This window comes from Pan troglodytes, chromosome 20 (genome assembly GCF_028858775.2).
Source record: "Pan troglodytes isolate AG18354 chromosome 20, NHGRI_mPanTro3-v2.0_pri, whole genome shotgun sequence".
In the NCBI taxonomy this organism is placed as follows: domain Eukaryota; kingdom Metazoa; phylum Chordata; class Mammalia; order Primates; family Hominidae; genus Pan; species Pan troglodytes.
Genome location: NC_072418.2, coordinates 56,638,645 through 56,654,054, shown reverse-complemented (window position 1 = coordinate 56,654,054; position 15,410 = coordinate 56,638,645). Strand labels below are relative to the sequence as shown.

At 42.6% G+C, this 15,410-nt stretch overlaps 1 protein-coding gene across 4 annotated transcripts in view; it reads left to right on the top strand.

Annotated features, from left to right (window-relative positions):
• The first annotated feature begins 1,738 nt into the window (after window positions 1-1,738).
• Window positions 1,739-15,410, top strand: part of NLRP12 (NLR family pyrin domain containing 12) — a 31,342-nt gene continuing 17,670 nt past the window's right edge. For 2 of the 4 annotated variants that reach the window (XM_009436257.5, XM_524387.7), the window contains exons 1-2: window positions 1,739-2,226; window positions 12,934-13,014. In XM_009436257.5, coding sequence (XP_009434532.4) covers window positions 1,938-2,226; window positions 12,934-13,014 — 370 coding nt within the window. In that variant the 5' untranslated portion in view covers window positions 1,739-1,937. Of the gene's footprint in view, window positions 2,227-12,281; window positions 13,015-15,410 lie in introns of those variants that run through there. The other 2 variants (XM_063802260.1, XM_054672885.2) reach the window with 1 other exon arrangement.

Sequence of the window (15,410 nt, the reverse complement as noted above, 5' to 3'; positions counted from 1 at the left end):
GGCTATGAAGGCTTTTGTGTGTGTGTGTGTGTGTGTGTGTGTGTGTGTGTGTGTGTGTCTGAGTCTGTGTCTGAGTCTGAGGGGTCTTAATTGATTAGGAGCATGAAACAAAGTTGGCATGATACAGGAGACAGAGGGAATTATAAACTTGCTCTTCCATCAGAATTCATAAATTCTGCTAACACGTATTTTGTAGAGATGGGGCCTCACTATGTTGACCAGTCTGGTCTGAAACTCCTGGCCTCAGGTGATCTACCTGCCTTGGCCTCCCCAAGTGCTAGGATTACAGGCGTGAGCCATAGCACCCAGTCACATCTTCCTCTTACACTAACCCTCCTGTCTTCTTCTTATAAAGACTCTTGTGGCTGGGTGCGGTGGCTCACGCCTGTAATCCCAGCACTTTGGGAGGCTGAGGCAGGTGGATCATGAAGTCAGGAGATCGAGACCATCCTGGCTAACATGGTGAAACCCCATCTCTACTAAAAATACAAAAAAAAGAGAATTAGCCAGGCGTGTTGGCGGGCACCTGTAGTCCCAGCTACACGGAAGGCTGAGGCAGGAGAATGGCGTGAACCTGGGAGGCGGAGCTTGCAGTGATCCAAGGTCGTGCCACTGCACTCTAGCCTGGGCAACAGAGCGAGACTCTGTCTCAAAAAAAAGACTCTTGTGATTCCATGGGTCCTGCCCAGATAACCAGGATAATGTCCCCATCTGAAGTGCCTTCATTTGGTCACATATGCTAAGTCTCTTTTGCTATGTAGGGTGAAATGTCGCAGGTTCTGGCCATTAGGACATGAATATCTTTGGGGACCATCATCCTGCCTACCACAGAGTCCCTCTCATGCCACTCTTGTGACTGAGAGAACAGGAAAAAAATAGCAGACCTACGTGGGGTCCTTAATAATTCTCCCTGAGGCTGGGCTCAGTGGCTCATGCCTGTAATCCCAGCACTTTGGAAGGCTGAGGTGGGCGGATTGTTTGAGCTCAGGAGTTCAAGGCCAGCCTGGGCAACATAAGAAGACCTTGTCTCTACCAAAACTAGAAAAACTTAGCTAGGCATGGTGGCGCATGTCTGTGGTCCCAGCTACTTGAGAGGCTGAGGTGGGAGAATCGCTGGAACCTGGGAGGCGGAGGTTGCAGTGAGCTGAGATCACAACAGTGAACTCTGGCCTGGGTGGCAGAGTGAGACTCTGTCTCAAAGAAAAAAAAAAAAAAGTCAGGCACGGTGGCTCACACCTGTAATCCTAGCACTTTGGAAGGCCGAGGCAGGTGGATCACCTGAGGTCAGGAGTTCGAGACCAGCCTGACCAACATGGTGAAACCCTGTCTCTACTAAAACCACAAAAATTAGCTGGGTGTGGTGTCCGGCGCCTGTAATCCCAGCTACTTAAGGGAAGCTGAGGTGGGAGAATCGCTTGAACCTGGGAGGCGGAGGTTGCGGTGAGCCAAGATCGCAGAGCCAGGGCCACAGAGTGAGACTCTGTCTCAAAAAAACAAAAAATTCTCCCTGGAAGAGGCGCAGTTGCAGTTTTGATAATACACTCTACCACACACACTAGTGAAATGAGGAAAACAAGAGGAAAGCGGAAAGAGAGTGACTGTTTTGTCAAGAGATCCAGGAAGAGACAGCAGAAGTGAAAATCTTTTTCATCAGCCAAGTGGCTCCTAGGATTTCTTAATCTCCCCCCCGACTTCCTCTTCTCCACCCAGAACAGCCATTGGTGAGTGGGGCAGGGCAGGAGGGAACTGAAGAGTGAGATAGCATTATTTCAGCAAAAGGTCTTTCCTCCCTCGCTCACTCCTCCAACCACTGGCTCAGCCTCTCTGCCCGCTGCCTGTGAATGATGCAATGGAAGGTGTGCTGGGGTCGCCCTGTGTCCCGTGCATAGGAGCATCTCAGCCTCCAGGTCCTCTCCTTTGGGGCTCATGGCACCCCCATGCTACGAACCGCAGGCAGGGACGGCCTCTGTCGCCTGTCCACCAACTTGGAAGAACTCGAGGCTGTGGAACTGAAGAAGTTCAAGTTATACCTGGGGACCGCGACAGAGCTGGGAGAAGGCAAGATCCCCTGGGGACGCATGGAGAAGGCCGGTCCCCTGGAAATGGCCCAGCTGCTCATCACCCACTTCGGGCCAGAGGAGGCCTGGAGATTGGCTCTCAGCACCTTTGAGCGGATAAACAGGAAGGACCTGTGGGAGAGAGGACAGAGAGAGGACCTGGTGAGGGGTAAGGAGGTGGCGGGACAGGCAAGGCTAGAATGCCAGCCGGGTCCAGTGACTCATACTTGAAATCTCAGCACTTTGGGAGGCTGAAGAGGGCAGATCACTTGAGGTGAGGAGTTCAAGACCAGTCTGGACAACATAGTGAGGCTCTGTCTATACCAAAAATTAAAAAAAATTAGCCAGGTGTGGTGGTGTATGTCTGTGATCCCAGCTTCTCAGGAGGCTGAGGTGGGAGGATCACTTGAGACCAGAAGGTCGAGGCTGCAGTGAGCTATGATCCTGCCACTGCACCCCAGCCTAGGTGACAGAACGAGACCTTGCCTCAAATATTTAAAATATATATTTTAAAAATATGTATATTTAACATATATATATTTAAAATTATATATTTAACATATATATTTTTAAAATATATATTTTAAATATACATATTTTAAAAATATATATTTAAAAAATATATATGTTAAATATATACATTTAAAATTATATATTTTAAATATATATTTAAAATATGTATATAATTATATTATTAAATATATATTAAATATGTATGTTATATAATATATACATATAGTATATATTATATAAATATAGTATATATATTATATAAATATAGTATATATATTATATAAATATAGTATATAAATATAGTATATTATATAAATATAGTATATTATATAAATATAGTATATTTATTATATAAATATAGTATATTATATAAATATAGTATATTATATAAATATAGTATAATTATATAAATATAGTATATTATATAAATATACTATATTTGTTATATAAATATACTATATTTGTTATATAAAATACTATATCTATATAATATACTATATATACTGTATTTATTATATAAATACAGTATATATAGTATATTATATAGATATAGTATATTATATAAATATAGTATATTAAATATACTGTATTTAATATAATATACTATATTTATACTAATATAGTATATTATATTAAATATAATATATACTAATATATACTAATATACTAATATACTATATATACTAATATACTAATATACTAATATACTAATATATACTAATATAGTATATTATATAAATATACTATATTTATATAATATACTATATTTATTATATAAATATACTATATTATATAAATATAGTATATTTAATATAGTATATTATATAAATATACTATATTTATTATATATAGTATATTTATTATATAAATATAGTATATTATATAAATATAGTATATTTATTATATAAATGTATATTTATTATATAAATGTATATTTATTATATAAATGTATATTTATTATATAAATATAGTATATTTATTATATAAATATAGTATATTTATTATATAAATATAGTATATTATATAAATATAGTATATTATATAAATATAGTATATTATATAAATATAGTATATTATATAAATATAGTATATTATATAAATATAGTATATTATATAAATATAGTATATTATATAAATATAGTATATTTATTATATAGTATATAATACTATATATATTTATATATAAATATAGTATATTTAGCATATAAATATAGTATATTTAGTATATAAATATACTATATTTAGTATATATAGTATATTTAGTATATAAATATACTATATTTAGTATATAAATATAGTATATTTAGTATATAAATATACTATATTTAGTATATAAATATAGTATATTTAGTATATAAATATACTATATTTAGTATATAAATATAGTATATTTAGTATATAAATATACTATATTTAGTATATAAATATACTATATTTAGTATATAAATATACTATATTTAGTATATAAATATACTATATTTAGTATATAAATATACTATATTTAGTATATAAATATACTATATTTAGTATATAAATATACTATATTTAGTATATAAATATACTATATTTAGTATATAAATATACTATATTTAGTATATAAATATACTATATTTAGTATATAAATATACTATATTTAGTATATAAATATACTATATTTAGTATATAAATATAGTATATTTAGTATATAAATATAGTATATTTAGTATATAAATATAGTATATAAATATAGTATATTTAGTATATATAGTATATTTATTATATAAATATAGTATATAAATATAGTATATAAATATAGTGTATTATATAAATATAGTATATAAATATAGTATATAAATATAGTCTATTATATAAATATAGTCTATTATATAAATATAGTCTATATTTATTATATAAATATAGACTATATTTATTATATAAATATAGTCTATATTTATTATATAAATATAGACTATATTTATTATATAAATATAGTCTATATTTATTATATAAATATAGACTATATTTATTATATAAATATAGTCTATATTTATTATATAAATATAGACTATATTTATTATATAAATATAGTCTATATTTATTATATAAATATAGACTATATTATATAAATATAGACTATATTTATTATATAAATATAGACTATATTTATTATATAAATATAGACTATATTTATTATATAAATATAGACTATATTTATTATATAAATATAAATAATAAATATTATATATTAAATATTTAATACATTATTAAAATAAATATTTAAAATACATATATATAAAATCCCTGAGCCTGGGAGATCTGGAATTTATATATATATATACACACACGTATATATATGTGTATATATATGTATATATATGTGTATATATGTGTGTGTGTGTGTGTGTGTGTATATATATATATATATTTTTTTTAAGAGATGAGGTAGCCAGGTGCAGTGGCTCACACCTATAATCCCAGCACTTTGGGAGGCCAAGGTGGGTGGGTCACCTGAGGTCAGGAATTTGAGATCAGTCTGGCCAACATAGCAAAACCCTGTCTCTACTAAAAATACAAAAATTAGCCAGGCGTGGTGGCACACGCTTATAGTCCCAGCTACATGGGAGGCTGAGGCAGGAGAATCGCTTGAACCTGAGAGGTGGAGATTGCAGTGAGTTGAGATCGCACCACTGTACTCCCGGCTGGGCAACAGAGTGAAACCCCATCTCAAAAATAAATTAAGAAAGAGATGAGGTATCCTTTTTTTTTTTTTTTTTTGAGGCTGAGTCTTGCTGTGTTGCCCAGGCTGGAGTGCAGTGGCGCGATCTCCGCTCGCTGCAACCTCCGTCTCCCGGGTTCAAGCAATTTTCTGCCTCAGCATCCCGAGTAGCTGGGATTACAGGTACCTGCCACCATGCCTGGCTAATTTTTTGTATCTGTATTTTTTGTAGAGACGGGGTTTCACTATCTTGGCCAGGCTGGTCTTGAACTTCTGACCTCGTGATCCACCCGCCTCAGCCTCCCAAAGTGCTGGGATTACAGGCATAAGCCACTGTGCCCGGCCAAGATGAGGTGTCCTTATGTTGCCCAGGCTGGTCTTGAACTCCTGGGCTCAAGCGAGCTTCCACCTTAGCCTCCCAAAGTGCTGGGATTACAGGCATGAATGACCACTGCCTGGCCACCAATTCCCTTTTCTTTCATACTAATCCCTGAGCCTGGGAGATCTGGAATTCTAATTTACGTACACACACATCTATATCTATATAAAAATTTCAACTTTTATTTTAGATTCAAGGGGTACATGTGCAAGTTTGTTACATGGGTGTATTGATTGATGCTGAGATTCAGAATAAGATTGATCCTATCATGCAGGTACTTGAACATAGTACCCAATGGTGAGATTTCTCCCCGCCACGAGTCCCCAGTGTCTCTTCTTCCCATCTTTCTGTCCATGAGAACCCAATGTTTAGCTTCCACTTATAAGTGAGAACATGCAGTCTTTGGTTTTCTATTCCTGCATTAGTTTGCTTTGGATAATGGCCTCCAGCTGCGTCCATGTTACTGCAAAGAACATGATTTTGTTCTTTTTTATGACTGTGTACGGAATTCTAATTTCATCCCTTTGGTCTTTGTTCATGCTGTGTTCTGCCTGGAATATTCTCCATCTTCTTTGCCTGGAAAAGTATTACTTACTGAAACCTTGAAGCCACTACCTTCTCTAAAGTAAAGTATTTACTCCTCTTCCCCCACTCCTTCTGATTCCTCGCTCCCACCACTCTGGCTGGCTCAGAAACCCCACTTCTGTGCCTCCTTAGCACTCTTGGATTTCTTTTTGTTGTTGTTTTTGAAACAGAGTCTTGCTCTGTCGCCCAGGCTGGAGTGCAGTGGCGCGAACTCGGCTCACTGCAAGCTCTACCTCCCAGGTTCACGCCATTCTCCTGCCTCAGCCTCCCGAGTAGCTGGGACTACAGGTGCCCGCCACCATGCCTGGCTAATTTTTTGTATTTTTAATAGAGACGGGGTTTCCCTATGTTAGCCAGGATGGTCTCGATCTCCTGACCTCATGATCCAGCCGTCTTGGCCTCCCAAAGTGCTGGGATTACAGGTGTGAGCCACCGTGCCCGGCCAACATGATTTCTTTTATTATATCTTCTATCTCATAAAATAATCACAGTGGGCTGGGTGCGGTGGCTCACGCCTGTAATCCCAGCACTTTGGGAGACTGAGGTGGATGGATCACCTGAGGTCAGGAGTTCGAGACCAGCCTGGCCAACATGGTGAAACCCTGTCTCTACCAAAAATACAAAAAAATTAGCCAGGTGTGGTGGCGGGCGCCAGTAATCCCTGCTAATCTAGAGGCTGAGACAGGAGAATCACTTGAACCCAGGAGGTGGAGGTTGCAGTGAGCGAAGATTGCGCCACTGCACTCCAGCCTGGGTGACAGAGTGAGACTCTGTCTCAAAAAAAAAAAAAAAAAAAAAAAAAGAAAAAATATGATTTATACTCAGGCACAAGCTCAAGAGATAATACATGCAAAGTGCTTAACACAATTCAGAGCAGGTAGCAAGTGCTCAGCAAATATGGGCTATTGCTGAAGTGGCAGAGATGGCACTTGAGCTGTGGAATTGTTTTTTTAAAAATATTTTTATTTTTTACAAAAAATTAGCTGGGCGCGGTGATGGGCGCCTGTAGTCCCAGCTACTCAGGAGGCTGAGGCAGGAGAATGTCGTGAACCCGGGAGGCAGAGCTTGCGGTGAGCTGAGATTGCGCCACTGCACTCCAGCCTGGGGGACAGTGCAAGACTCCGTCTCAAAAAAAAAAAAAAAAAAAAAAAATTTATCTTTTAGAGATGGGGTCTCACTATGTTGCCCAGGCTAGACTCAAACTCCTGGGCTGAAGTGATCCCCCTGCCTCAGCCTCTTGAACAGCTGGAACTACAGGTGTGCACCACAGAGCCCCATTTGAGCTGTGGTTTTTTGTTTTGTTTTGTTTCTGAGACAGAGTCTCACTCTGTCACCCAGGCTGGAGTGCAGTGGCACAATCTTGGCTCACTGCAAGCTCTGCCTCCCGGGTTCCAGTGATTCTCCTGCCTCAGCCTCCTGAGTAGCTGGGACTACAGGTGTGTGCCACCACGCCCAGCTAATTTTTGTATTTTTAGTAGAGACGGGGTTTCACCGTGTTGGCCAGGCTGGTCTTGAACTCCTAACCTCGGGTGATCCACCCACCTCGGCCTCCCAAAATGCTGGAATTACAGGCGTGAGCCACTGCACCCTCCTTGAGCTGTGGTTTTTAATGTCATTTCTCACCTGTTTTCTCTACTGTGACATGGACGCCTTCAAAGGTAGAAAGAGTGTTGACTCACCTGTGTGATTCTCTGCGATTCCAGTGTCTGGCTGGGGCTAGGAACCGAGTAAACTTTGGTGAACATTTGCTGAATGAGTAAGCAAGCCCTGCCAATAACTGGATATACACAGTCACTTCTGCAAAGCTTAATGACTCATCGTTAATGAGGTGTGCCGGTAGTAGTGTGCTGGGAAACATCTCTGTAAAAAACAAAGTCTTTAATGACTCTGAAAAAACCAAAGGCACTTGTTTGTAGCCTTTCTTCCCTCCTTCCTTCCTTCCTTCCTTCCTTTCACTTTCCCTTCCCTTCCCTCCTTCCTTCCTTTTCTTTTCTCTTCTTTTCTCTCCCTCTCCTCTCTTTCTCTTTCCCTTTTCTCCACCACCCAGGAGACGGAGGTTGCGGTGAGCCAAGATCCCGCCACTGCACTCCAGCCTGGACAACAAGAGCAAAACTCCGTCTTAATATACATACATACATATATATATACATATATATATATACACACGTGTATATATACACACACATATATACACGTGTGTGTATATATATGTATACATACACACATATATATACACATATGTGTATGTGTATATATATATATAATAGCCAGGCGTAGTGGCGCACGCCTGTAATCCCAGCTACTTGAGAGGCTGAGGCAGGAGAATCACTTGAACCCGGGAGGCGGAGGTTGCAGTGAGCCGAGATCACGCCACTGCACTCCAGCCTGGATGACAAAAGCGAGACTCCATCTCAAAAAAAGAAAAGAAAGAAAAAAGTATCAATTTACTTACTTGTCATATTGTATAATTATATCTAAATGGAAGTGTTACATAGTTATTTTAAGAAATGGAAATAATGCACAAATATAGAATCAAAAGTAAAGTCCCACTTTTCTCCCTCTTCCGCCTAAATCTCTCCCAGCATTGACAATGCATAACCATTTGCCGAGCGTTCTTCCCCGGACTGCATCCGTTTAGTCTACTGAGAGGCAGCTCAGCGTTCCCAAGGAGACAGATGTCTAGCTTTGCTCTTTCTGTCTGTGTGATGCTGGAGAATCGATATGCCCCTGGGCCTCCGTCTCCATCTGTAAAACAAGGGCATCAGACAAGATCGGCAGTTCTCGTGTTACTGTGCTTAAGAGTCTCTCGAGACCCTCGTGGCCAATGGGGAATCCAAGACCCTCAACCCGAGATTCTGAATCAGCAGGTCTTAGGCACCAGGAATCTGCATTTTGATGTGGCTGGTTCTCGCGGCATGCCTAGGAAACACCGAGGGAGAACATCTCTGAGGCCTTTTTCAGCTGCAATTTTCAAGAATTACCTTTTTTATTTTTATTTATTTTTTGAGATGGAGTCTCACTCTGTCACCCAGGCCGGAGTGCAGTGGTGCGTTCTCGGCTCACTGCAAGCTCCGCCTCCCGGGTTCAAGCGATTCTCCTGCCTCAGCCTCCCGAGTACCTGGGACTACAGGCACCCGCCACCACGCCCGGCTAATTTTGTATTTATAGTAGAGATGGGGTTTCACCATATTAGCCAGGATGGTCTCAATCTCCTGACCTCATGATCCACCCACCTCAGCCTCCCAAAATGTTGGGATTACAGGCGTGAGCCACCGCGCCGGCCTGGATTACATTTAAAAAAAAAAAAAATGTGGCCACACCTATAATCCCAGCACTTTGGGAGGCTGAGGCAGGCAGATCACTTGAGCCCAGAAGTTTGAGACCAGTCTAGGCAACATGGCAAAACCCCTTCTCTACAAAATTGACCAGGCACAGTGGTGCATGCCTGCAGACCCAGCTACCTGGGAGGCTGAGATGGGAGGATCACTTAAGCCCAGGAGGTGAAGGCTGCAGTGAGCCAAGATCATGCCACACTACTCCAGCCTGAGCAACAGAGCAAGACCCTCTCTCAAAAAAAAAAAAAAAAAAAAAAAATTGTCAACCAGCGGCAGTGGCTCATGCCTGTAATCCCAGCATGTTGGAGGCTGAGGCAGGTGAATCACTTGAGACTAGGAATTCGACAACAGCCTGGCCAACACGGTGAAACCTTGTCTCTACTAAAAATACAAAAATTAGCTGGTCGTGGTGGTACATGCCTGTAATCCCAGCTACTCCGGAGGCTGAGGCAGGAGAATCACTTGAACCCGGGAGGCAGAGGTTGCAGTGAGCCAACATCACACCAGCCTGGACGACACAGTGAGACTCTGTCTCATAAATAAATAAATAAATAAATAAATAGTGCTAAAATACACAAAACATGAAATTTGCCCTCTTTTTCTTTTTTTCTTTGAGATGGAATTTCGCTCTTGTTGCCTAGGCTGGAGTGCAGTGGCGCGATCTCGGCTCACTGCAACCTCTGCCTCATGGGTTCAAGCAATTATCCTGCCTCAGCCTCCCAAGTAGCTGGGATTATAGGCATCTGCCACCACACCCGGCTAATTTTTGTATTTTTAGTAGAGATGGGGTTTCTCCATGTTGGTCAGACTGGTCTTGAACCCCTGACCTCAGGTAATCCACCCACCTTGGCCTCCCAAAGTGCAGGGATTACAGGCATGAGCCACCGCGCCCGGCCTCCTCTTAACCACTTTTTCTTTCTTGAGATGGAGTCTCGCTCCGTCACCAGGCTGGAATGCAATGGTGCGATCTCAGCTCGCTTCAACCTCTGACTCCCTGGTTCAAGCAATTCTCCTGCCTCAGCCTCCCGAGTAGCTGGGATTACAGGCACGCACCACCATGCCTGGCTCATTTTTGTATTTTTAATAGAGACAAGGTTTCACCACGTTGGTAAGGCTGGTCTTGAACTCCTGACAACAGGTAATCCCACCTGCCTCGGCCTCCGAAATTGCTGAGACTACAGGTGCCTGCCACCACGCCCGGCTAATTTTTTTTGTATTTTTAGTAGAGACGGGGTTTCACCGTGTTACCCAGGATGGTCTCGATCTCCTGACCCCGTGATCCGCCCGCCTTGGCCTCCCAAAGTGCTGGGATTACAGGTGTGAGCCACCGCACCCGGCCCTCTTAACCATTTTTAAGTATGCTGCTGAGTGTTGTACATTTACACTGATGTGCATTCAATCTTCAGAACTCTTCATCTTGCAAAACAAACTTGATACCCATTAAACAATTCCCTATTTTCCCCTTTCCTGTCAATGATAACCTTCTCCAATTAAAAATTTGTGAGTGGCCGGGTGCAGTGGCTCACGCCTATAATCCCAGCACTTTGGGAGGCCGAGGCGGGCAGATCACCTGAGGTCAGGAGTTCAAGACCAGCCTGGCCAACATGGTGAAACCGCATCTCTACTAAAAATACAAAAATTATTTTTTTGTATTTTTACCACCACCCGTGTGGTCATGGGTGCCTGTAGTCCCAGCTACTCGGGAGACTGAGGCAGGAGAATCACTTGAACCTGGGAGGTGAAGATTGTAGTGAGCCGAGATTGCGCCACTGCACTCCAGCCTGGGCGACAGAGCGAGACTCTCAAATAAATAAATAAAAATAAATAAATAAAATGGTGCCAGATGACTGAATCTACCAGAGCCAGCACTGAATAGAGGAAAGACAATAGTTTATTAGTCACACAGACTCACAGGGAAGGTGTCCCCGTATGCCAAGAGGGTCACATGAAGCTACAGAGACTGTTGGGGGGGCGGGCTGTGTAGTAACAAGAGGGTGGGGTGCCTCCTGGCTCCTTCAAAAGGATGTTCTTTGCTTTCATGAATCATTTCATGGACTAGCAACCAGCAGGGAGGTGAAAACTTATCAGAGTGAGGACCAGATGGGGTGCCGCTGGCTCAGCTGATGGGCGAACTAGCCAGGTGGGAAGACTTTCTCATGGAGTGAGAGCATAGGAACTCACGCTTAGGACTTTCAGGGGCCTTCTGAGGACCAAAGATGCCAAGGAAGGACTCGACGTGTAGAATCTTATGATATATCCAGACAAAGGCCTTTTTTGGGCTGGGCACAATGGCCCATACCACTATTTCCAACACTTCAAGAGGCCAAGGTCGAAAGACTGCTTGAAGCCAGGAGTTCCAGACCAGCCTGGGTAACATACTGAGACCTAATCTCTACCAAAAAATATATATATATATATTAAAATATTTTTAAGAGACAGAGTCGCCAGGCGCGGTGGCTCACGCCTGTAATCCCAGCACTTTGGGAGGCCGAGGTGGGTGGATCACAAGGTCAGGAGTTCAAGACCAGCCTGACCCACATGGTGAAACCCCGTCTCTACTAAAAATACAAAATAAATTATCCGGGCGTGGTGACACATGCCTGTAGTCCCAGCTACTCAGGAGGCTGAGGCAGGAGAATCACTTGAACCCGGGAGGCAGAGGTTGCAGTGAGCCAAGATTGTGCCACTGCACTCCAGCCTGGGCAACAGAACCAGATTCTGTCTTGGGAAAAAAAAAAAAAGATAATGGATGAGATGTGGCCCAGAGCTGACAAGGGAGGAGTCCAGACTGACTCAGAACTTCCCAGTCAAAAAGATTGGTTGGGGACGGGTGCAGTGGTTCACGCCTGTAATCCCAGTACTTTGGAAGGCCAAGGCAGGTGGATCACAAGGTCAGGAGTTCAAGACCAGCCTGGCCAACATAGTGAAACCCCGTCTCTACTAAAAATACAAAAATTAGCCAGGCATTGTGGCACACACCTGTAATGCCAGCTACTCGTGAGGCTGAGGCAGGAGAATCGCTTGAATCCAGGAGGTGGAGGTTGTGGTGAGCCGAGATCATGCCACTGCATTCCAGCCTGGGCAACAGAGCAAGACTCCGTCTCAAAAAAAAAAAAAAAAAAAAAAAAAAAAGACTGATTGGATGGATGGAGGTGCCAATGACCATGAGGGGGACCCAGGGAGGAGGGTGGGCTACAAGGAAGAAGGGATGAGCTATTTCCCACACACGGCCTATGCAGTCACTACTGAACATTCTGGGGTGCGGGTGACCAGGGAGTTATGCAGGCATTTCGACGTAATCGCAGCTAATATGACGCGGTGCTACTAGCCAGATGTGTGCTAGCTCATCTTCCACAATTTCTCTTCCAGATACCCCACCTGGTGGCCCGTCCTCACTTGGGAACCAGTCAACATGCCTTCTGGAAGTCTCTCTTGTCACTCCAAGGAAAGGTGAGCCTCAAGCCATGTACCTACATGTATTCGTCTACACAGAGCAGATGACCCCACGGGGTGTAGGCCAACCACAAACGCATGATTGAGGAATTCGTGGGGTGGATTAATGACACCATCAAAGGGGCAGTTTCCTCCTGTGTTTCAACTCATCAACCTTTCCACGTCAGCATTTTGTCCTGACATGTGTCATCTCATGGCTGAAAGATGGCTACCAAACCATCTCATACACGCAGGGGCAACAAGGGAGGCTAAGAGGCCAGGTACAGTGGCTCACGCCTGTAATCCCAGCACTTTGGGAGGCCAAAGCGGGCAGATCACCTGAGGTCAGGAGTTCAAGACCAGCCCGGACAACATGGCAAAACCCTGTCTCTACTAAAAATACAAAATTAGCAGGGTGTGGTGGAGCATACCTGTAGTCCCAGCTACTCAGAGGCTGAGGCAGAAGAATCACTTGAACCTGGGAGGTGGAGGTTGCAGTGAGCCAAGATTGCACCACTGCACTCCAGCCTGGGCAACAGAGTGAGACTCCATCTCTAAAAAAAAAAAGCAAAGAAAGGACGGGTAAAGGCCTTCTTCCTCCCTGTTACCAGTCACACCCACGTAACCCACTGGTCAGTATTGGGTAATCTGCCCATTCTCAGAGCAACCACTGACAGAGGGGAACGAGGTTACTCATGACTGGTTTAGCAAAACCATAATTCATCCTCTGAGGCTTGTGAAGGGGCAGGATTCACCACTCGCTCGAGTCATGAATCAGCATCCACCAACCAAACAGAATCAGGTTTGCTGGCAGGGAAGAAACTGGGGTACAGTCTGCTGGGTAGACAGCAACACTGTTAACAATGCCACAAATGTTTCTGGCTATTTTTTTCAAGGGCAGCATGAAATGAATCTAGTCTCCAGCTCTACTAAAGTAGAATAAGAGTGGGTTCACCAGCTGGGCGAGGTGGCTCCCTGCACTTTGGGAGGCCAGGCTCTGAGACCAGCCTGGGCAACAGAGCAAGACCCCATCTCTACCAAACAAAACAAAACAAAACAAAACAAAAAAACGAACATTAGCTGGGCATGGAAACTTGTGCCTGTAGATCCAGCTACTCAGGAGGCTGAGGTGGGAGGATTAGTTGAGCCCAGGAGGTTGAAGTTGCAGTGAGCCGAGGTCACGCCACTGCACTCCAGCCTGGGGGGAGTGAGAAAGACCCTGTCTCAAAAAAAAAAAGGCGGGAGAGGGGTACAAATATTGTATGATTCCACTTATCTAAGGCACCTAGAGTAGTCAAATTCAGAGGCAGAAAGTAGAAGAGCAGTTGCCACACCCGGCATGGTGGCTCACGCCTGTAATCCCAGCACTTTAGGAGGCTGAGGCGGGCGGATCATGAGGTCAGGAGATCGAGACCATCCTGGCTAACACGGTGAAACCTTGTCTCTACTAAAAATACAAAAAAATTAGCCAGGCATGGTGGCGGGCACCTGTAGTCCCAGCTACTTGGGAGGCTGAGGCAGGAGAATGGTGTGAGCCTGGGAGGCGGAGCTTGCAGTAAGCCGAGATTGTGCCACCGCACTCCAGCCCGGGCAACAGAGCAAGTCTCTGTCTCAACAACAACAAAAAAAAAAGAATAGCAGTTGCCAGGGAGAGGAGAAATTATGAGTTAATATTTAATGGATATGGAGTTTCTGTTTAGAATGATGAAAACATTCTGGAAATAGACATTGGCAGCCAGGCACAGTGGCTCACGTCTGTAATTCCAGCACTTTGAGAGGCCGAGGCGGGCAGATCACTTGAGGTCAGGAGTTCGAAACCAGCCTGGCCAACGTGGTGAAACTCCGTCTCTACTAAAAATACAAAAATTAGCTGGGCGTGGTGGCGGGCACCTGTAAATCGAGCTACTCAGGAGACTGAGGCAGGAGAATCACTTGAGCCTGGGAGGCAGAGTTTACAGTGAGCCGAGATCATGCCACTGCACTCCAGCCTGGGGGACAGAGCAACACTCTGTCTCAAAAAAAAAAAAAAAAAAAAGATATTGATGATGATTGCACAACATCGTGAACTTAGTGTCACAGAGTTGTACGCTTTAAAGTGGTTAAGATGGTAAATTTTTTATGTATATGTCACTACAATTAAAAGTACACGTATTTGTTTTGAAAATTTTAGTATCAAACTCAGATTCTTTTTTTTAAGCTTCTCTCAGGCAGCTATCATGGGCCTCTGCTGGCATCCAATACCAAGGGATGCATTTGTATCTAGGCCAGGGTTTCTCCACGTTGGCACTATTGGCATTTCGGGGCCAGAGCGTTCTTTGCTATAGGGTCGTCCTGTGGTTCCTGGGATGTTGAGCAGCACCTCTGGCCTCTATCCACTAGGTGGCAGTAGCACTTTCCCAGTTGTAACAACCAAC